The sequence below is a fragment of the Tinamus guttatus genome, unplaced genomic scaffold, assembly GCF_059628265.1.
Source record: "Tinamus guttatus ecotype Peru unplaced genomic scaffold, ASM5962826v1 Tinamus_guttatus_pri_ptg000710l, whole genome shotgun sequence".
In the NCBI taxonomy this organism is placed as follows: Eukaryota; Metazoa; Chordata; class Aves; order Tinamiformes; family Tinamidae; genus Tinamus; species Tinamus guttatus.
In genome coordinates this window covers 4,659,774-4,680,382 of record NW_028289244.1, presented here as the reverse complement: position 1 = coordinate 4,680,382, position 20,609 = coordinate 4,659,774, and the positions used below count along the sequence as shown (strand labels likewise).

At 48.8% G+C, this 20,609-nt stretch overlaps 1 protein-coding gene across 2 annotated transcripts; it reads right to left on the bottom strand.

Annotated features, from left to right (window-relative positions):
• Positions 1-9,889: 9,889 nt before the first annotated feature.
• On the bottom strand, positions 9,890-16,632 carry LOC104579955 (neuropeptide Y receptor type 2). 2 transcript variants are annotated; one of them, XM_010227408.2, is made up of 2 exons: positions 16,533-16,632; positions 9,890-11,267 (listed from the first exon to the last, which is right to left on the bottom strand). In XM_010227408.2, the coding sequence occupies exon 2, from the start codon at positions 11,230-11,232 to the stop codon at positions 10,072-10,074; it is 1,161 nt and encodes a 386-aa protein (XP_010225710.2). In that variant the 5' UTR covers positions 11,233-11,267; positions 16,533-16,632; the 3' UTR covers positions 9,890-10,071. The 2 variants fall into 2 exon arrangements, with proteins under 2 accessions (XP_010225710.2, XP_088392888.1); XM_088536762.1 differs by lacking the exon at positions 16,533-16,632 and adding an exon at positions 11,795-11,826.
• Positions 16,633-20,609: the final 3,977 nt, after the last annotated feature.

The window sequence follows — 20,609 nt, the reverse complement described above, 5'->3', positions numbered from 1 at the left end:
CTTTGTTGTGCTGCTGGGGCTGCACCTGTTTCTTAATGTTGGAAAGCATCTGAATCACATCCACTAGCACAATCACACAGGGACAGAGGGAATGAGCTCAGTTCAGGCTAGTGCTAACTGTAAAACTCAAGAAAGCTCAGACATCCAAGAGAGAATTTCTTCATACAGCACCATGAGTTAATGAAATGCCCACAGTACTGTAGAGGAAGAATTTTTAGATCAAAATAGCCTGGTAATAAGTCTGCATATGCCTATAACTATGGACTGCAAACATCAAATCAGTACTGAGTTGCAACCAATGCAACATCAAAGATATATTTTTCTTTAGAAGTGATTTTTTTTTCCTTGCTTTTATAAATGTCCAATCATCTGCTTACGTAACTGAGTAATTTTTATCGCAGAACCGGCATTCTAGTTTTTGAATTGGTGTAGTGAAAGGTGCACATGTGAATAAGTAGGTTTTTCATTTATTTCTCATAGGGCAGTAGAGGTTTCAAGAAATACAGGAATGCTAGACATGATGAGAAGAATGTGACAAAGGGGAAATAAAAGCTGAGAAAAGCTGAGAAACAGGGGGAAAAAAAAACCTGCTCAGAGTAAGGTCTCTTGATCTTTGTAATAACCCTATAAGGAACCAAGAAGACCCGACAACTTGAAACAGAACTTGAACAGGCCAAGTAGTAACAAATGCATTGGGGGAACAAGGAGAGCCTGCGCCAGCTCTTCCCTCCACAGGCCTCCCACGAAGCTGGTGTCAGGGCTCTTGCTGCTTGTTAATGAGGAATCTCTGCCAGAGCTCAAACTGGAGATTTAACAGTGGAGAAGTAGGTTAAAAATTCCTGGGAGGGGACAAGTGCCCTTAAGGAAAATAGAGGAATGGGCTGCTAACAGTCACATCTTTTGGGGTGTCCTGTGGTGAAATATAATTTTTAAGATACAGATCCCTAGAAAGCCAATTACCCTCACATCCCACAGGCCCAAAATTCAGAAAGTGCCAGTGGGGTAGAAAGCTCCGTTTAGCTTGTTGAATTTAAACAAAATTTGTCAGAGGGGTCAAGGTCTACAAGATGTTTTGTTTGAAGAGTTTTGTGTAAGGACACAGCAGGTAGGGAGCGAGACTTTATTCAACACCAGAGACAAGGAGCCAACGTTAGGCCATTAGAAATCTTGGCTTTCCTAGTTCTGCAGCTCACAGAACTAATAGATTCATTACCAGCTGCAACTCACACTTCCATAGGGAGCAGTTCAAACGTTGGAATCCAGCCCCTGGGGAATGTAAAGCATTTTGAGACCCTTGAGAAAGGAGAAAAGGTATTTTGTGGAAAAAAAGAAAAGAGAGAGACAGAAATAAATGTCCCCGCCAATAACTGATGCAACACAGACCACAGATCAGTGAAGAGATGACCCTATAAACCTGATCATAAAAGTCAAGACACAGTAGTCTGCTTTCTGGCTTCCTAATCTGGCTGTGATAGATGGTCTGCCCAGGAGGTCACCTCCACACTGCTCCAAAATTTAATTTTTTGTCTTGCTGACTGGAGGGGAATGCACGTTACGCTGCGCGTCTGCTTCGTAGCCGGGATGGCCCGTCCTTCTCTCCAGGCCGGTCACTGCTGCTGCAGCCCAGATATTGTCGTCTTCCAAAGTGGTGCCAGCAGAGGAAGCTCCTTATTCCAGTCGCATATCCTAGCAATCACCAGGGAGGGAAATACAAGATGAGTTGGCTAAAAATTGCTGGCTTTTTTTTTTTTTTAATTAGGCGCTTGGAGCAGAAAATAACTATATGGGCATTTCTTTAGAATTATTCCTGTCCAAACAATCCAAAAATACTTTACAAGCATTGGAGTGAAGCCTGTGGTCATTCTTCCATCAATACTCATGTTCCACATTGAAAACAAGAGATGCTACTGAAAAATGCTAGATGCTGTGGCTGTTAGCAATCCTCCCACACCTACATTCGCAAATCATTGTTTTCTGAGAGCCTAGAAAAAATTACAACTGAAAACTCAAAATCTTCTTCTCCATGAATATTTGATAACACTTTCCAAGTAAGGTCGGCCTCTTTAATACACAACTGTTGGAAACAAAACTATTTTAAGATGTGTTCAATTATAATGCTTTTTACTGCAGAAGCACTTTCAGCCAGCACATGCAAAATGTTTTACAGGCCTCTCGTGCTGTAGCTGCTGCCCTGTTTCACAAGAAAGGAGCAGATCCTAATTCCTGCATTCCAGTATACACAGTGACAGCTCCAAAAATTCAGCATTTCTCCAGAACCCCTTTACCTGCTCCAGTCCTTTTGTTTACCTGTAAATATTGGCTATTGAACATAAAAAATCCAGAGGAGTGCTGCAAGAAGAAACAGAGGTGATCCCTATGAGGATGGATAGAAAGAACTGGCTTCTTTTAGTGTAGAGAGGTTGGAAGGGATGCATCATAATATCCTTTAATATGTAGAAAGTGTTGGACAGAAAGTAATAAACTGTTGACCTTGTCTACAAGAAGAGGGCATGAAGTAATGGACTTGGATTCAGTAAGGAAGATTTATAGGCTAAGCTTTAGACTGTGCTGAGAGTGCGTGGGATTTCCATCCCAGGAGCTTTGACAGAGATGAGATGTCTGCTGTCACAAGTGATTTAGACAAAGGAAGTCCAAGTCCTTCCATTCATTTTCTATGATTTTTTTAATAGTATAAACACAATTAAAATACCCTGGAACATTTGACCACTGTTCGGGAAATCAATGGGAAGTACTTTAATGCCTGGATTTGAGAGAGAGAAATTCTTGCCAGGTCGTTGCAGCCACTTGGGATGCAGTGAGTTAACTCATGTCCTTTAGTGACATGATTACAAAGTCCAGGACGTCCCGAACAAGGGAATTTGGGGTATTGTAGACCCAATTCCCACTGATTTTGCATGAAGCTGGTTGGAATCTCACATGATGAAGGGCACCATGACAGGCAGATTTCACATATGCCAACTAAGCCTATGTTTTTGCAAGAAGACATCTTTGCCACTCCAGCCATCTCGTGTTATTGGGCTTCTTCAGAAAACAGACAATTTCAATCTGTTCTTGCTACACGAGTTTTGCTATGATAGCTTTGCTTCATTGCTTATTGTAGGGTTGTCTCTGAGAGTTGGGACTTGTTTTTGAAATTGCTTTGATTCTTTGATCTAGGCTAGGAAACAGAAATGGGATTTCACATAGCAAAGTTGTCAGCAACAAAATTGCACCAAGAACATTGAACTGCTGTGTGAATGTGTTTTCTGGAGTTCACTTCCATATCCGTGGGCTGAGCTTGACCCCAGAGATTAGCTCCTAGCAATTGAAACCCTAAATTATTGTTTCAATAATCATTTCTGAATTCCCGTTCGAACTCAGCTGCCATTGCAGGAAGCCAGTGACACTTTACCCTGTTTTCATGCCTGAATTTGGTATCACTGTGTGTACATCCACCAGGCCTTCAGCTTTGACTGCCCCCTACCCAGGTTTTACATGGAAATCTCTTGCTGATTCCTCTTTGGAAGGTTTTTGTTTCTGGTTCTCAGATCTTGGCTGACAGGAGCACAACCACGCTGTGTGCTGATTGCAGCTGGCAGGTGGATTAGAGCACATTCAGATGGCTGTGAAATGCCTCTGCTAGACAGAAATGGCAGAACAAGCGATTATTCCACCATAAAGAGCCCAGAAACTGATGCAGACAGTCACACTGAGAAAGGCAAGCTGGGGAACGTGCAGATATCAAACACTTCTTGCTTACGCAAGCCCCAAGAGCTCTCAGCAAAAGTTTGGGGGATCTGCTGCCAGTTCCCTCCCTCCTCAACAAAGCTGGTTGCTTTCTGTGAGGTGCAGGATGTTCTCAAAATCTTCCAAAATATGTGGGAGCGACAGTTGCCAAGTAACAGAGAAGCTCATTGCTCTTTTTGTGAAATGCAAAGCGCCTCGTTTTTTCTGTCAGGTGGAAAAGGACTGATGAAACTGTGATTTAGGACACCGTTCTGGGATTGGGATCATTTGAATCTCAGCCTCAACCATAATAAAACGTCAGAACCAGAGTTCAAGGAGAGGCAGGGATCTGACTGCCCATGTGGCTTTGGACTTCGCAAACAAAACTGGAGATGTGTTTTATGAACCAATTCAGTAACCAGTATAATAAGATGTTGTCAGGAATCCATCAAAACTGTAGGACTAGAGAAAGAGCATGACACTTTATCAAGACATATCCTTCTTCCTCACATACTTAGAAGGCCTCATATGGCTGATCTCAGGCAAGGCTGGAACTTCTAGGACTAAGCAGAGTCATCATTTAAAGCTGATAAATCCCACTCCTTCACAGGAAATGGGAGGATAATTCATCCGTTTAGGATATTTGTGGAATTAGAGAAGGTTCAGAGAAGGGCAAAAAAGTGACCAGGGATGAAGAAGCCGCCTTAAGAAGAGACAATAAAAAGATAGTGACTTCACATGGGAAAGGAGAAGGCTGGAGAAAGAATGTAGGATCAAGTTTTACAAAATAAAGAAGGGTAAGCTGTACATTGAACTGCTATTAGAAAATCCCACAGTACTGGAAATAGAGGGTATTTGCCGAAAATAGTAGGAGATCGCTTTTAACAGATAAAAGAAGGTAGTTCTTCACACAGTGGGTAGTGAATTGGAGAATTTCCTGCCATGGGAGATTGTGGAAGCAAAAAGGATTGTCTGGGTCGTGAAGTGGACAAATTCATTGACAGAAAGTCTAGAAGTGGGTACTAAAAGGTGTAGATGAGCATGTCCCATCTATCACCTCTAATTCAACCACTGTGAATGCTCCTAGGACTATGAAGGGAGTGGACAAGAAAAAGTGGCAACATTGTCATGCTTTCCGTCAATAACATCTCCTGTTGCCTCTATCTCACACTGCATATTGTGTGTGATATATCCTTTTTTTTTTTTTTGCTATTTTTTTTCTTATTTGTCTCTCTTTTGATGGAAGCCTTGTTCCTCCTGCACCTTCCTATGTTCCACTTCTCATACTGCTGATCAAGGCCCCAGCACACCCCAGTGATCTACTCCATGCTTCATTGAGAAACAGTTATTCAACTTCAGACTTCACCCAGCAGCACATCCTGTCCTTAATATCTTGAACTCTTGCTCGTGACCCATTAGCACCTTCTTCCTTCCACACAGCAGCAAAGAGAAGCATCTCGTAGCTGAGCTGCACGCACGTCCTGGAGACAAGCGGTGTCTGAAAGTTTGTGACACATTAGCAGAGCGGCACGGTAACGACTCCATGCTTATGCACTTCAATAAGCTAGTTATAAACAGAAGGTTTTCTCCTCTAATGTTCACAGGCTTTGCTACGACACTAGAGAGGACTGAGCATAATGAAGATCTCCTCCTGTGAGCTTCATGAGGCATCCACACTATTTCTTTTGTACTCATTACACTGAACGGAACATAAGACCAGAAAAAGCATTCTTCGCTGGCTATAAATCATGAGTGGCACTAAGGTATTGCTATTAGCAGCAGAAAAATGCTTTCCTCCCCCAGCCTCATTCAGCCCCATATACATACAACACTTAGGCAAACGGAATTGGTATGTCTGGATGGAAAATTAAACGGAGGTTGTGTTGTCTGAAGATAAATTGGTGCCTCCCGCGGCATGTGTGAGTGACTTGGTCTTTTTCTGATTTGTCTTTTAACTTAGAAAACACTGAGAGGAGAGATAACGATGAGCTTTAAAAATCTACCCTTCTCCCCATCCCAGGCCCTCTTAAACAAATCCCGTCATTGAAATGAGCTCAAAGAAAAGATAAATGTTCTGGCAGTAATATGCAGTGTTATTTTTGGCACTCGAAGAATCTCAGGGTAGATAAGGAAAAACCGAAAGGAAGACAAAGCTTCATTTTTTTTCTAATGCAAGGGACCAAATTCTGCTCATCCATGTGAGCCTACAATCCTTTCCTTTTTCAGATTATTGCAGTAATTCCTGATTTTCACCAGGTTAGCTGATCTTGAGACACTGAGAGAAAAGCACATTCAGACATTCAGATACCCCAGTGAAGTCACTCAATGGCAGTGGCAAAGGACAACAAAGGCAAGCGAAGAAAGCGAGGACTCTACAGCTCTACAGCTCCTGCCCAAATGAAAGGTTAATTTAGTTTCAGACTCTGTTAGCAGTAGCAATGATAAGATTTAACACCTTTTACCAAGGGAAGCTCCGAGCTGCTTGTGACCTCCTCCTGCAGCAGCTCACTCCAGCCCATCTCTCATTAGCATTCGCTGGAGGAACCGCTCCTTCCCACATCTCCTACGTATTTCCCTACAAAGCCTTTGTGAAAAGCTCGGAGCGGTGTTTCTGCTGACCCATTTAGGGGCCGATTGAATAAAATGTTCCCTGTTTGGCATTGCTCACTTGGGCTGCCGTGGGGAAGAGGAAGGGCAGCGGGAACTGGGTTCAGATCACCGGGGTCTGGTGGGAGCCTGGTCATTGCAGGAGCTCACGGGTCTTCCTCCTCACAGAGCCTTTGCCAGAGGACCCAGCTCATTGCTTTAAATGCTTGTTGTGTACATTGCCTTAAAACAACAAAATGCAAAAAAAAAAAACCAAGAACAAAAGCTTTGTTCTTTATTTCCATATATGCATTCGCTTGTTACACATGTATCTGCTTTGGAAACCAAATGGGAAGAGGGTTTCAAAGCAATGTCGGTGATTTAGAGGCAAAATTTCCAGCAATCATAGAGCCTCCTGTGCCCTAAGCACAGCCTCTGCTCTGCAAATCTCTGTGTGCTTTGTCAAGCCCAGATGTTTGATAAGATACGCAGGGACTCCTGAGAGCCCTTAGTCTGTAGTAAGAAGCAAAACTTATTAATGCTGCTGTTTTTAAATGACCGTGTTGCCACCTCGGAGCTGCTGCTGTATTCTTCTGGCATTTGAGTGATGATTGCTGGGGAAGGTTAGAGACATTTCCACCTGTGGTTTCCATTCAAAGCTAATTATCTGCTAGGGGTCACTTGGCGATTAAGAACTGCTGCTCCACTGAAACTTTCTACAGTACAGGATTTGTGTGGTGTCATCCGAAAGAGTTTTCTCAAATGGAAAACAGGGTATTTCTTGGGGAACTCAGAGCTGCTCTCCTAAAAGCTGTGAAATAGCCCCTGGTCGGATCAGTGATGGAGCATTTAGAGAAGGGTGTCTTGCTAGAATCAGAGAAGCCTCCTGGAACACTATTCAGGCAAGTTTCCATGAAACACTTGGTAATTTCATTTTTGTCACTTTTTTGTTAAGAAAATATCCTACCCTACCCAAATGAACTTTTGATAAGAAGCCCTACTGTCTTGCTTCCACCTTCTCTGATTCTCACTTTGGGAATGAGCACTAAGGCCGCTTTCCTTCACTCAAGACACTGGAGTTTTCCACAGGGTTGTGTGCAAACAACCCGGAGCTGTTTTCCCTGCCTGCACTGGGTGTGGAAGGATGTGACTCTTTCCAATAGCAAGAAAAAAAAAGCAGCAAGCTTGGAGACAGAAATCCCTTAGTAAACCTGTCTTAAACAAAGCAAAGAGAACTTTGCTCATACACTGCTTTCCAAGTAAATAGTTCCTCTTTCCCAGTTTGTTCCAGCATAAGCATCTCTCTGCCCTGTAAATGCCATTGCCAGTATTTATTTGTGAAGACCTGGGACCTATTTACTTATTTATCCATATTTAGTTTAAAAGTCTGGGCTCAAAGTTAAACAGTGATTCATAATGTCATTATCTGCTGTCCTCTGCAGTCCGATGTTGTGTGCAGTGTCACAGGACGAAACCTTTGGCAACGCCCTGGAAGAGCAATTTAGCTCCTCATCCATCTCAGCTGGCAGCGTGACTGGCTTCCAAGCTTGCATTGCTGAATGTGTTGTTTTACCCTGACATATATTATTGAGTGTTAAATCACTTTCTGAAGTGTTTATTGGTAATAGTGGAATTCTTTCCACTCATTTAGGCTGCCTTTAAAAAGATAAACATTTTCTTGTATCTTGGAGTTTGATGGAAACACATGGAGAATTCCTTGGGAGGGTGGATCATTGAAATGAAGAGTTCATTAGGTGGGAACAGAATTAACCAGGATTGCAGTAGAGAACATCCTCCCCTCCTATCAGGATAAAACAGCAAACTCCCACTGCCATGCCGTGGCACTTCATGTGAAGTAACAGTTGACTTCTGTCTCCTTTCTCCTATCATGTCAGTATTTGGTGACCCTTTTCCTGGAACACTGCTGACTTCCTAAGCAGGATCCTCACAGATCCTGAAGCCCCTGAAAAGAAAATCATGGGCTGTAATCTGGAGAATTAGGTGCTGGCCATCAGAATCAGGTCATTTGGCATCAGCATGTCCCGGTCTCCAAGGGTGGAAGGTGGTCAGCAGCCCCTGCATGGCAGTGATGTCTCTCTGGAAAGAACTCACCACTTTCTTGTATTTTTTTAGGAAAATTGAGCAGAGGATCAGTGAACACAAATAAACATAGAGATTAAATTCATCCAGTGCGGCAACCTGAAGCTGAGCTGGGGAACAAGGACCAGAGCTCAAGTTGGGAAGGAGGCAGGAAAGAAGGATTTCAAATAAGCCCTTTGGCAGTTCATCTCCCAAGCTCTCCAGATGTGACAGCCCAGCAGCCTGATCCAGGCTCAGTACTGTTAAGTCTTCTTACCCCTCGTCCTTGCTCAGGTGAAGACCTACAGATCAAAGCTTTTCTTTTCATTTTATCTTTAATGAGAAGGTCTGCTGAGCCTCTATCCTGCATCTGGGAGCTACTCTCCAATCTGATGAACACTGACTTTAGAGACAAGACAAACGATGAGCTGCTGAGATCACAGTAGCAATCAAGCCTCCTTTGATGGCAGAGCTAAAAATACGCTCCCCAGCTGACGGAGCCTTGGGAAGGAGAATGGTTGGATTGAGAAATCCTTTGTCTCCTTGTCTTCTTCTGCCAGAGGACACTACCTCGGTGACAACCATGCAAGCAGGTCACTTCTATCATCTGAACAGAAGCACCTGCACATGCTACCTCCAACCACAGGTGGAGTAAAGCTTTAAATCCCTCTGACTACTTTGGGAATGGACCATTGCAAGTCCCACTTCTCTTACCGTTCTGGCACCTGGTGAGTGTTGCATGGCAGGAGCCACATCTCTGCACTTGGAGGAAATCACCTTTGCCAGCCCCCGGTTCAGTTTCACTCTGCTGGACAAGTCCTGCTGTGCAGCTGTCCTAGCTCCTTCCTTTCCTACAAGCTTCTCTGCCTGCTCTGTTCTTTGCAAAACCCAGAGCCTGGCTTATGACCAACGTGGCTATTGAAAAGACCACTTGCATGTTGTGAACTGTCACCCGGAGAGGTGTCCCCACAGCCTGGCTTCAGCATTTGTGAAGGAAGCTGCTAAGCAGTGTCACTGCCACCTCCTGGGCTGTGTGGCACAGGAGCTCCTGCCGTGGGCTGCAAATGCAGACGCACTGCAAGCGATGAAGGCTGCACGGCCTCTGCCTGCACCAGCCCGCTCTGCTCGGCCTGCCTCAGGCAACAGTGCCAACCAGCCCAAGTGTTTCCAGGGGAATGGAGGTTTCCCTCCCCTTGGAATAATTAGCTTCAGATGGATCAGTAAGGCTTTTGGGTAGGAGACATGCGAACACACAAGCACGCACAGCAGGTGGAAGGGTATGTGATGTACTGAACGTGCCCCACTGTACTGAATGTGGCTCTGCGTTCTTCGTCGTGGGTCAGAGGGTGAAGGCTTGAGCAATACCTTTTTCCAAGAGGAAATGGCAAAAAGGGGATATTTCACTGGCTAAATGGGAGCTTTCTCTGTATGGCATTTTTCATGCTTCTGCATGCAAAACCTGAACTCAGAGAAAGGAAAATTTCTTTTTTTTTTTTTCTTTTTCTTTTCTCAGACAGAAATACACCAGCTTTATTGTTTTGAGGAATACAGGTGGATGTTTCCATGTGGCTGCAGGAACTATAATGTTTTGGCAACGCAACGCTTCCCCTAAAAAGGCATTCACCCGAGAATGTCCCAAGGGATCCGTCAGCCTCAGTCCTACAGGTGGATGTCCCGTCTCTAAACCTCCGTTGGCAGCTGTCCGTTGCCAGCAGACTGTTTGATGCTCCCATTTAAGGTGTTGGCCCTGAAGACGTACGACCTCCCTCTGAGGGAGCCTTCGGTGTGGATGTTTTCTGGCTTGTTCTGGCAACGGAAGAACATGAGAAAGCCATTACGGTAGTTCTTGTTCATCCATCCGTAGAGCAGAGGGTTGACAAATGTAGAGCACATGGCCACCACATGGAAGACAGTGTACAGGAGTTTGTATTCGTGGAAGATAAGAACCAGATCAAGATCAATGGCAAGCTGGAATATGTGGAAGGGGAGCCAACACACTGCAAATACCATAACTACCATCACTAGCATTTTGGTCGTCTTCCTTCTCCGGCACTGGCTTTCGTTCCTAGAGGTGGGACTGACATGATTTTTCAGCTTGAACCAGATCCTGGTATAGGCATAACAAATAATTGCGAGAGGAAGAACATACTGCAGGAGGAGCATGGACAGACTGTAAATCGTGGCATCTCTGTTATTACCGGAAGGCCATTTTTCTGAGCACACAGCCATTTTGAGGTTGATGGATGGGATTTCCTCATACCGGTACTCTCTGAAGATGGCCAGGGGACCTGCTAGGACTGCTGCCGCTAGCCACATAATGGCTATGATTGTGAAGCTGAGCTTTTTGGAAATTCTACTGTCCAGGTGGAAAACAATACATCGATACCTATCCAAGGCAATCACAGTCAGGGTGAGTATGGACACATGGACACTCAGAGCTTGAGCATAAGGGACCAGATGACAAAGAACAGCTCCAAATTTCCACTCATCCAGCAGTGTGTACACGAGGGTGAAAGGCAGACAGAGAGTATCCACCATCAGATCTGCCAGGGCCAGGTTAGCTATGAAGAAGTTGGTGACAGTCCTCATAGTCTTGTACTTCACTATGATGTAGATGACCAAAGAGTTGCCGATGAACCCCAGCAGAATGATGAGGGAATAGGCGGTGATCAGAACAACCTGGACCCCCAGGATCTTGGTGCTGTCCATCATAACACTGCGGGACGCAGAGGGACGTTGGCCAGGTGTGACAAAGTCCTCGGCATACCAGCCCTGTGGCAGCTTCTCATCTAATGCCTTCTCCATGGTGAGGGTGCCGTTGGATCCCTCCAATGGTCCCATGCGTGGCCTGAGGCTTTCAGTTGGCAGGAGGATGTCTAGAATACAGACACAAGAGAAGTAAGAGCACTGGGCACAGCAGAGCATCTGCAAAGCTAAGATCAAGTGGTCCCGCATGGCATTTCAGACTAAATAGCAGCAACATCCCCCTTCCTTCTCCTTTACCCCATGGACTGCCTCCCACTGAACAGCCTGCCAGCTCTGACACCAGCATTCATGCAGCTTTTCACAAGAGTTGCTCAGATTCTGATTTTTTGAACTGAACAGGGAAAAAGCCCAAACCAACCAGTGCTAGACTGATAGGCAGAAAAGATCTTCAGCTCATGGAGCCCCTTTGCACACTGCTGCTCCTGCTGCTTTCGATCGGCTTTGCAAAATGGGGAAGCTGCTTCAGCAAGTCAAAATTTTGGAATCTTTTTTGGTGGGACAGAAGAAATCAATGATGGTGTCAGTCATCTTTGAGGAGATTTACTTGCCTACAAGCATGCCTAGAGCCTTGATTCCTAAGGACTAGGAAAGAGGAAAATCCGCTGGACATTCTCAAGCTCAAGGCGCTCCTCTTTACCTCCCTTTACAATTTCTCTCCAGATCATGCACCCTGTTTCCAGGCTATCTTGGTGTGCCTTTCTGTCTCTCATTTCTCGCTTGTCCAGGTGACAGTATCAGTCGCCTGGTCACTGCAGCCGATTCCCACCTTGCTCCTGCTGATGCTGCAGCAGGGGAAGGCTCATGCTGCAGGGCAGTGCAAGGCAGCGGGAGCTGCGACCAAGCCCCTGCAGAGCTGCACCAGAGCATCCAGGCAGCAACAGGCCCAAGAGCAAAAGCCATGGGGCTGGGGAGCCTCCGTGCACAAATATCCGTGTGAAAGCAGCGGTGGGAGCGGGGAGCCCGACGGATGAGCCGGAGCTGATTGAATCTGGAACCCGCGGCTGGTGTTTGGTGCCATCGTAACAGCAGAGTGTTGTCACAGCAGGGTTTTGATTCGGTGCAAACACAGGGTGAGAAAAGCCAGCTCTGCTCCTAGCTCCTTCTGTGCCTTGTCTCGGAATTGCTGCTGGGGTAGGAGGGAGGGTTGGGCACAGGCCTGCGCCTCCTCTCCCGTCCCAGGACCGTGTGTGGGGCTCAGTCCTCACCACACGTTTCAGCAGAGGAGAGTCACCGCTCGGCCCAAGCGGAGCGGTTTGCAGAGCATTGCTGCTCTTCTGGCATGGGGAGAGAAGGGGACGATGCCCTGCCAGACAGGGGGGAAACACGGGGCTTCAACAAGGCCGGGAAGGAGGGGCAGCCTCCTGGCACCTTCTCATCCTCCTGAAGAAATTAACTGCTCTGGTTTTATACCAGCTGAGACATAAGCAGTGCCGGCCAGATGCTGTTGTGCCTCCTGCAGGTCCTTGCCCTGCAAGCAACGTGGTGGAGGACAGGCAGAGTGTGGGCAGGGAGGATGCTCTACCTGGCTCTGTGAGAGCGCTTGCGTTTAAACAAGTACTTCAAACAAACAAGAAAATAAGGGTGGCAAGATGGTAAAGGAGACTGCAAATAGATTGTAACAAGTAATAAATTGCTGCTTGCTGTTTTATTAGTGCTCAGAAGCAGGATTGTGATCCTCCTGGGGAGCTGTTCCACGAATCTGTGTGGCTGGCTGCAAACCTCATCCCTATCAGAGGTCCTGCCCCTGCGCTCGCTGTCTCCTGCTCTTCCCTGGCTGTTGGCTTGTCTAACCCTGGCACCCATTGGACAGTTTGTGCCAATGATTCCCATAAGGGAAGTTGCTGGACTGTGGAAATGAGGAGCGTATAGCCACCACTGAAAGGGTAAGTAGGGAGGTAGCTTTAATCAGCAGAGTGGAAAAGCGGGTGGATTTGCTGGAATAAGGGACTGCTGAAGGGGGGTCTCTACCTCGCAGCTGCCTCCAGCCCTGGCAAGTTAAGACCAAAGCCAGAGGCGGTTACAACTTCTAAGGTGTCGCAGGGGCAAAAAGGCAGAGCTAGGGGGCATATTTGGTGCATGTTTGACCTGTCAGGGCCAGGAGAGCTGAGGAAGAGCTGCCCTTTCAGAGGTTTATACTGCATCCCTTGTAATTCCTGCCCTGCCAACGCAGCCAGGCAGCAGGTCTGTGCTTCTGCTCATCGGGATCGTCTCCATCCACCCGTGCACCAGAGGCTGCAGGTGCCAAGTCACCAAAGACGGGTCATTGGAGCCGCCGAGTGACCCGCAGCCACAGCAGCTCCCATTTACCTCCAGGATCCATGTCCTGGCACGAGGCCAGGCCACACGCTCTTCCCTTTTCCCTTCTCTCACCCACCAACGGGGTGCCAGTTCCCATGTCTGAATCTCAAGCGATTTCCTTTCACTGGAGGCTGGCAGCTACTCGCCATCTGAGAGGAGCCAGGAACATCACGGTTATTGAAGCTGTTTCACTTCCTAACAAAATGGCCTTAATGGAGTTATTATTTGATTTGCTTTGCTTTGTTTTTTTCAAGGGGGAACTATTAAAAATCAATTAAGGCTTTTTAATTAAGAGACAAAATGGTAATAATTATTGCTTCCACTCCATTGCCTGCCGGCAGGTCTCGGGGGAGGCGGTGAGAGCGGACCAAGGTCCGTTCCAGCGAGTAATGGAAGTGCTGGCATATGAGGAAGCTGATGTGAGCTCTGCTCCCATGCCCAGCACGCTTGCCAGGTTAGGTGGAGAAATCCTCATTGCTGAGAACCTACTGCTTTTAGGAGAGAAAAACAGAAAGGCAGACCAGGAAGAGGCAGAAATATTGCCCTTGGCCCTTTTCTCAATGCACGGCTGCCATGGAGGGACACAGAGGGCCAACTCTGATGGGCAAGGCAATAGTTGGACCCTGTCCAGCACCAAGACTGAGCAAGGGAGAGCAGGGAGGGAAGTGCCTGTTCACACAATACAGGGTGGCAGGAATCTTATCCACACACGCAGATACCAAATCTGCCATTTCGAAGCTCAAAGTGACCCCACTGCAGCCCCAGGCTTGTGGCCAGCCTGGCTGAGACCTGGCAGGCCACGTCCAAGCCCAGAAGAGCCATCTGCAAAGCCTGGCATGGTTGAAAAAGCAGGGATGGGGGCTAGGCAGAGGGCTGAAGAAAACAGAGCTTGTTTAATAAAATTGCTCATTCTTTCCCAAGTAGTGAGACTGGTGTAGCTCCAACCAGCAGGCACAGAGTGTGGGGACAAGGGGCACAGAAGACAGGGGGATGAGGGTGAAGGCCGCTCAGAGAGCAGTTAGGGATCAGGAATCCTATCGCAGTTATCCTTAGGCTGGAAGAGGGAGTGAGGGACCTGGGTCAGCCCCTTTGCTCTGCTCCAAGTCTGACTAACAGCAGCCACAACCTGTCTCTACAGGAGCGGCGCGAGGGCTTAGTCTGATGGATGCTTTCATGTCTTGCCTCACTAATTTATTCCATGCTGTGTCTTTTCTCCATGACGGCTCAACTCTGTGATACTCCCTCATCACTGTCCAAGAAAATAAGAGGAGGATTGAAGTCAGCTACCTGAGGAGACAGCAGCAGTGTGAGCAGGAGACCTTCTACCACTCATGCAGTGACTCATCTTGTTCCCAGCCCCCTGTCTGGCAGCAGCGGAGTGTCCATGGCACAGAGGTAGGATCCATGCCCAATCCTAGAATTTAGTCCTCACCCTGGGGCAGGTGCTCCCTGCTGCAGTGCTAAAGAAGAACTTTGTGCACTTTGTTCCCCTGCGGCGCCTGAGATGCAGCTGTGCTCAGCCCTGTACCCCAGGACAGCATGCAGGGGAGGAGAACATAACTGAAATACGGAGCTTAATCAAGCTTGGGAGCAGCCCATGTCCTGTGCTAACCACCAGAGCCCTCAGCATATCTCAGGATAAAACCAAACTGTGTATCTGAACGTAGATTTCAGGAGCTGCATGAAAACATAAACATGACTGATGGAGCAGAGAGAATTTAGCCCTCTCTGTGCCTGCAGAGCGATTAGCAACTCTGGAGTGATTTCCTGAAGCCAAAGAGCACACAGAAATTGTCCCACATCCTTGCATCTTCAGGGAAAGAGTAATTGCCCCCCGCCGGGTCTGCCACAAAGGTGTGTATGTGGCAAAAGGGAAATCCCTCCCATCTGCCCATTTCTGCTGCACTTTTGTAAATTATTCATCCAGGGAGACACAAAATGCATCCATGCCACAGCCACCTCTCCATGGGACAGAGAGAGTGGAGGCCAACGTGAGCACTCCAACCCTCTGGACACAGCCTGGAGCACCCAAGGGTGCCCCCGAGGGCGTTACCACCTTTGTGAGTGAACCTGTAGCACGTCCATGAGTGCAGAAACCCAAAGCAGGAGGGGAAGAGCGCGGGGCGCTCTGCCTCACAGGATGCATCGTGGGAGCAGAGTGGAGCTGGCTGGGAGTCAGGGACCCGCAGGTGACACTGCCATGGGGCCGTGCTACGTGACAGGGTCTGCAGCAGGGAGCAGCCGTTAGCATCTCGACTAACGTGGGGCATCGCTGCCTCCTGCAATGTAGGGGCTCAAGGGTAGACAAGGCAAAGGAGGAGCAGGAGAGAACAGCCCCACTGACAGAATGAGAAGGCAGCAAACCCAGCATCCTGCTTTGATAGGAGCTGTAGGCTGAGTTTATAGGTGAAATACAAACTATTAACGGGACTTTAAGAGACTATTCCAAGTCAGCAAGTAAACATTAATGTGCAACAAGTCAGAAAAGAGAACAAGCAGTGATTTTCCTCCTGCAATGTCCCATCTCTCTTTGCATCTTTTGTATTTGTCCTCCTGTGGTCCTGTACCTCCTGCTGCACGTTGTGTTTGGGGCACTGATCTCTGGCTGCAAGAGCTGGGTACCAGCAGCGCGTGCTGTGCTGGTAACAGCACAGAGGAGCTGCCAGGAGATTTGCATCCGAGCCACGAGGAGGCAGAGCACAGGAGAGGTGGAAATGTCTCCGGCAGCTGTGCACCCCAGCCCCACACTTGCAGCACCCTCCTTTACGTTCCTACTTTCTGCAGAGCCCTGGAACAACCTGCTCTCCTGACCCTTCTCCCTCAGCCTGCTGCTTCCCAAACTCCTGACTTCAGCATGGGGCCAGTTCAAAACTCTCCTGTCTGTATTTCTTGCTCACTCTCCCAGCCCTCAGGGCTGCCAGCCCCAGCATTCAGCCTCCCAAGGATGCTCTTTTGAACCGTATGTGGTTTTGGTAGGGCCAAACCCTCACCCCATATCAGTTCCGCTCAGCTGAGCCCTCCTCGACCCACCTGCACAGGCCAGGGCGTCCTCCTCGTTCAGGAACCAAGTCGCTCACCTCGAGTTACCGTCTCATGGCTGGCCGGGACGGTGCACTCTGTCCTCCCCGCTCTCACGGAGTCAACCTGTAGCAAGTGCGTGGGAAACACTTTTCCAAACTGTCCTCGGAAAAAGGAGGATGTCCGTGGGGAGCTGCGCTGCTGGGTTGCTCCGTCGCTGGGGGTGGCTTTGGCAGCCCACCCGTGCCACCGGCGAGCAGCCTCTTGGAGGGCGAGTGGCAGCCCCCGTCTCCCGGAGCTGGATGCTCCGGGAGCTCCTGGATGAGAGCAAGGCAGGGAGCGTGTGTTTAACAAACAGAAATGGAAAGGGGGAGGGAGCCTGCTGCTGCTGCTGCTGTTTATACAGGGTTCAGCCACTGAGGGGCTTCTTGCATCGAGGAGAGAGCAGCTTTTCCACCACATCCCGCTCGCTCTCCAGGGAGAAGCTGTGGGAGCTGGTGGTCTGCAGGCCCCTTGTCTTGGTCACTGCCCTGGGTGAGTGTCTGTCGGCCCTCGCTCAGCAGCTCTCCCATCCGCTCAGGCCGTGGGCTCCTCAGGGACTGGCTCAGTCATGTCCAAGAGGGGGTCTCCCTCATAGAGCAGGAGCTCAGCAGGTCCTGAGGGCAGCAAAGCCTTCATCAACTGTCCCCCATCCACCTCTGCCCCTCTCTCGGTGCTTGCACAGCGCCTGGCACCAGAGCAGGCTGCCTCTTGGGCGAAACCCTTTAGGTACATCAGGGATGCAAATAAAAAGTTGAGATGAGAAGCTCCCAGCCACTTGGCAATGCTGAGCCTGCTCCAAAAGCCAGATTCCAAGTGGACCTAGGAAGTGGAGTGAGCTGCTCTTCCGGAGTGCTCAGCACTGCACACACAAATGAAGCGAGAGCTAAAGGCATAGGAGCAGCACCCTTGTGCTGCTGGAATGCCAGGCTACCGGGAAGCCAGGAAAACACCCTGCGCTCAGCCCAGGGAAGCAGGAGAAACGCAGCTTCCTACCCAGCCACAGGTTTCACCCTCGAAGGGAAGCAAGCACGGGATTCCCGCCGGAGGAGCCCACCACACGCAATGTGTCTGTGAGCTTCCAGCAGGCCAGAAGCAGGAGATGCTCCCAGAGGCTGGTGAGGAAGAGACCTCTCCTCAGCTCTCAGTGACTGCAGCGAGAAGTTTATCGGTGGAGTTTTACTATTCGGCCCCACACCGGGCTCCCGTTTCCTCTCCTTTGTGAGAACGGAAACCAGGAGGGCTTTCATCTGACTTGGTGTGCCACAAAACTCTTGATGCCCAGGAAGAAAAGAAAAAGCTCAAATGACTCAGCAGAAAAAAAAATGGAAAATAAAAACCTTCCTGAAATAAATTCCCCTGAAAGTGGCACCAAACCCAACACTTGGATGAGGGTCCAGCCCTTTAGGAAGGAAAGCTGTAGCCAGACCAGTGGTGATGGATGAGAAAATCCAGCCGCTCTCCCCAAGCCGCCATGTCCCGGACTTTTGCATCTTCTCCCCCTTGTTTTCCCCGAGGCTTTTGCAGTGCAAAGCTAAGAGCTGTGAACTCCTCACTGCTGAGTGGGAGCAGCAGGACCAACAGACCCGCTCAGAAGCCCAGAGCGACACCAAGACTCTTGCTTGATCCACAAGGAGAGGCAGGGAGCAGCTGATGGGAAGGGAGCAGCACATGCTGTTCCCCACGTCCCTGCTGGCTGGATACTCCTTCTCTCCAGGGTCCTCAGCAGTGAATGGCTGATTTCTGCTCAAGAGCAAGACATGTTTTTCCTTCTTCCTCCTCTGGCATGAGATCTTCCTTGCTCGTTCCCTGGAGTCCTTTGCTCCAGCTTCCTGGGAGCTTTGCACTCCCCCGGGTGGCAACAAGATGCCCAGGGAAAAGGCAGTGATAGACTCAGGAGAAGCACTTGCCAGCCTGGAGCTGTGAACTTCCATCAGGACAATGGGGTGAATTCCAGTCATTTTTGGCACATGGCGTTTGCTGGATGACAGCAAATGCAAACTCTTAAATCATGGATAAGACAGGGCAAGTCCCCAAGCCTGTCCTCTCCCACGGTCTCAGAGGTGCAATGGAGGGGCAAGCACCAAAAACTGGGACACTCAAACACCCACTGGCCACTGCCAGAGCCCAGATAACCCAGATCGCCCTGTCCTTGGCAGGGTGGGTGGCAGAGCATGGGCAGGGAGAGCCGTCCCAATCCATGGGGACCTGGATCTCCGGATCGTGCCATCCTCCCGCAACGCGGAGCATCCAGCAGGCAGCTCTCGGCACGGCTCGGGGTCTAGATGGCTGATTGCCATCCTGCCTTCCCTGGGAAGCTTCCCTGGGAAGCCAAACGGCTCCCAAAAGCCTCGAGCCCCTCGGTGTGTTGGAAGGACCATCCGGCAGCACAACGGTGCAGGAGCAACACTCGCCTTCCCGTGAGTGCTGGTTGGAGAGGCAAAGGAGCCAAAGGGAGCTGAGGTTCTTCCTAGCTTCAACGGGCAGCTAAATGCTGAAATACACGGATGGGAGCCCTGGATATCCTCCTGGGCAATGCAAGACTCAGCAGCCCCAGCACGGGTGCCAGGACTCTTTTCGTGCACCCATGTCGGCACATGTGAGCTGGGGACACACAGACACCTACATCCCAGGAATCTCGTGTCCTTTCAAGCACGGGAGAATCATTCAAATGATCTTTGCAGCCCCAAACCCTCTCCCGCTGCTTGGGCTTTGATTAGGCAAACGTGAGTCTTTTCACTCACTCTTCTAAGAATTCAACAATGAATTTTATACTCCAGGGAGTAAAGAGGATATCAAAAAGCTGAGAAATGGGGCATAGGAGATGGTTGGCTTTTCATCTGCCCATGATCTGCTCTTTCTCTGAGAGGAGGCACATCTTGCCCTGAACACCTTGCAGCAGTAAACCAAATTCTATATCTCAACTTCTATCATGAAAGAAAGAAGAGAGATCACTCCCTGAGAGAAATCTCTAAGAAATCTGTTACCAAGGCTTCCAGATGCTCCAATTCACCCTGCTTCATCTGGAGCAGCAACACTGACATACTTTAAAAGCAGCTTTTCGTTTCTTCAAACATCTGTTTAATTCCACCTGCATGTAACCAAAATATTTCCAGTGCTCCTTCCTGTGGTGTCAAGCCTCTGTTTTGCTGAACAGACTCAGATGCATCAGCATGTTGTGGTAACACAAAAGCCAATTTTCCATTTGAGCCCCAGAGTTCACAGATGCAGGGAATTTGGGAGTCTGGGATGCACTTGGGAATTAGCCACAAAGCTGCTCAGAGGTGGGAGGGAGGATAGAAAGCTGTCTGCACCCTCTCGGAATTTGAAAGCAGGTTCTCATTTCATAACTGCTTTTTGTCCCCACATGAACATTTCTGGAGTTAGTGGAGGGGCAGAGATAGCATCAAGGACAAGGTCCTGCTGAAACAATATGAGTGACCTGCAACCGCAGCGAGCGGCAGCGGGAGAGACGAGCTACGTGGGCTGTCCAGGGGTGGTCACAGCTCTGCTCTATCACAGCGAGGACAAAAGCCTGGGCCGGTGAGGGTGTCTTCAGGGCACCAGCCAGCAAGGCAGGAAAGAGGAGTCCATATGGAAAGAGATTAACAGGGTTTGTGTCTGTCAAAGAGCCCACGTTGCCACTCTGCATCCTCGGCTCCTGGCAGATAGGGACAGGTCTCCCCGGGGGCAAATCTGCCTGGTTCATTTGATTGGGCTGATTAGTACCCAAGGGATCTTCCCCTCCAGTCGCCTGGATCACCCTCCCATGTGCAAAATCCACTTGATCATCCTCAGGCTGGACACAGGGTTGCTACAGAAGGCACTGGCCTCTGAGAGCAGCACTGCCCCCCTGCACTTAGTTGTCATTTCTGCAAGTCACTGTGCTCAAAGCTTTGCTAATTTACTAGAGGGTTGATGCTAGTTGTTTGTGTACCGAGCCAGCCAGGAAACAGCTTCTGCAGAAGAGGATAATTGCAGTCAGATAAGCTCTCCAGAACTGGGACTGCAAAATATGATACATTGCACAGCAGGAGTTGTCCAGATAGCACTGCTCCAAAAGGGGAAATCTGGCTGAGTTTTGGGGTAGGACTCTG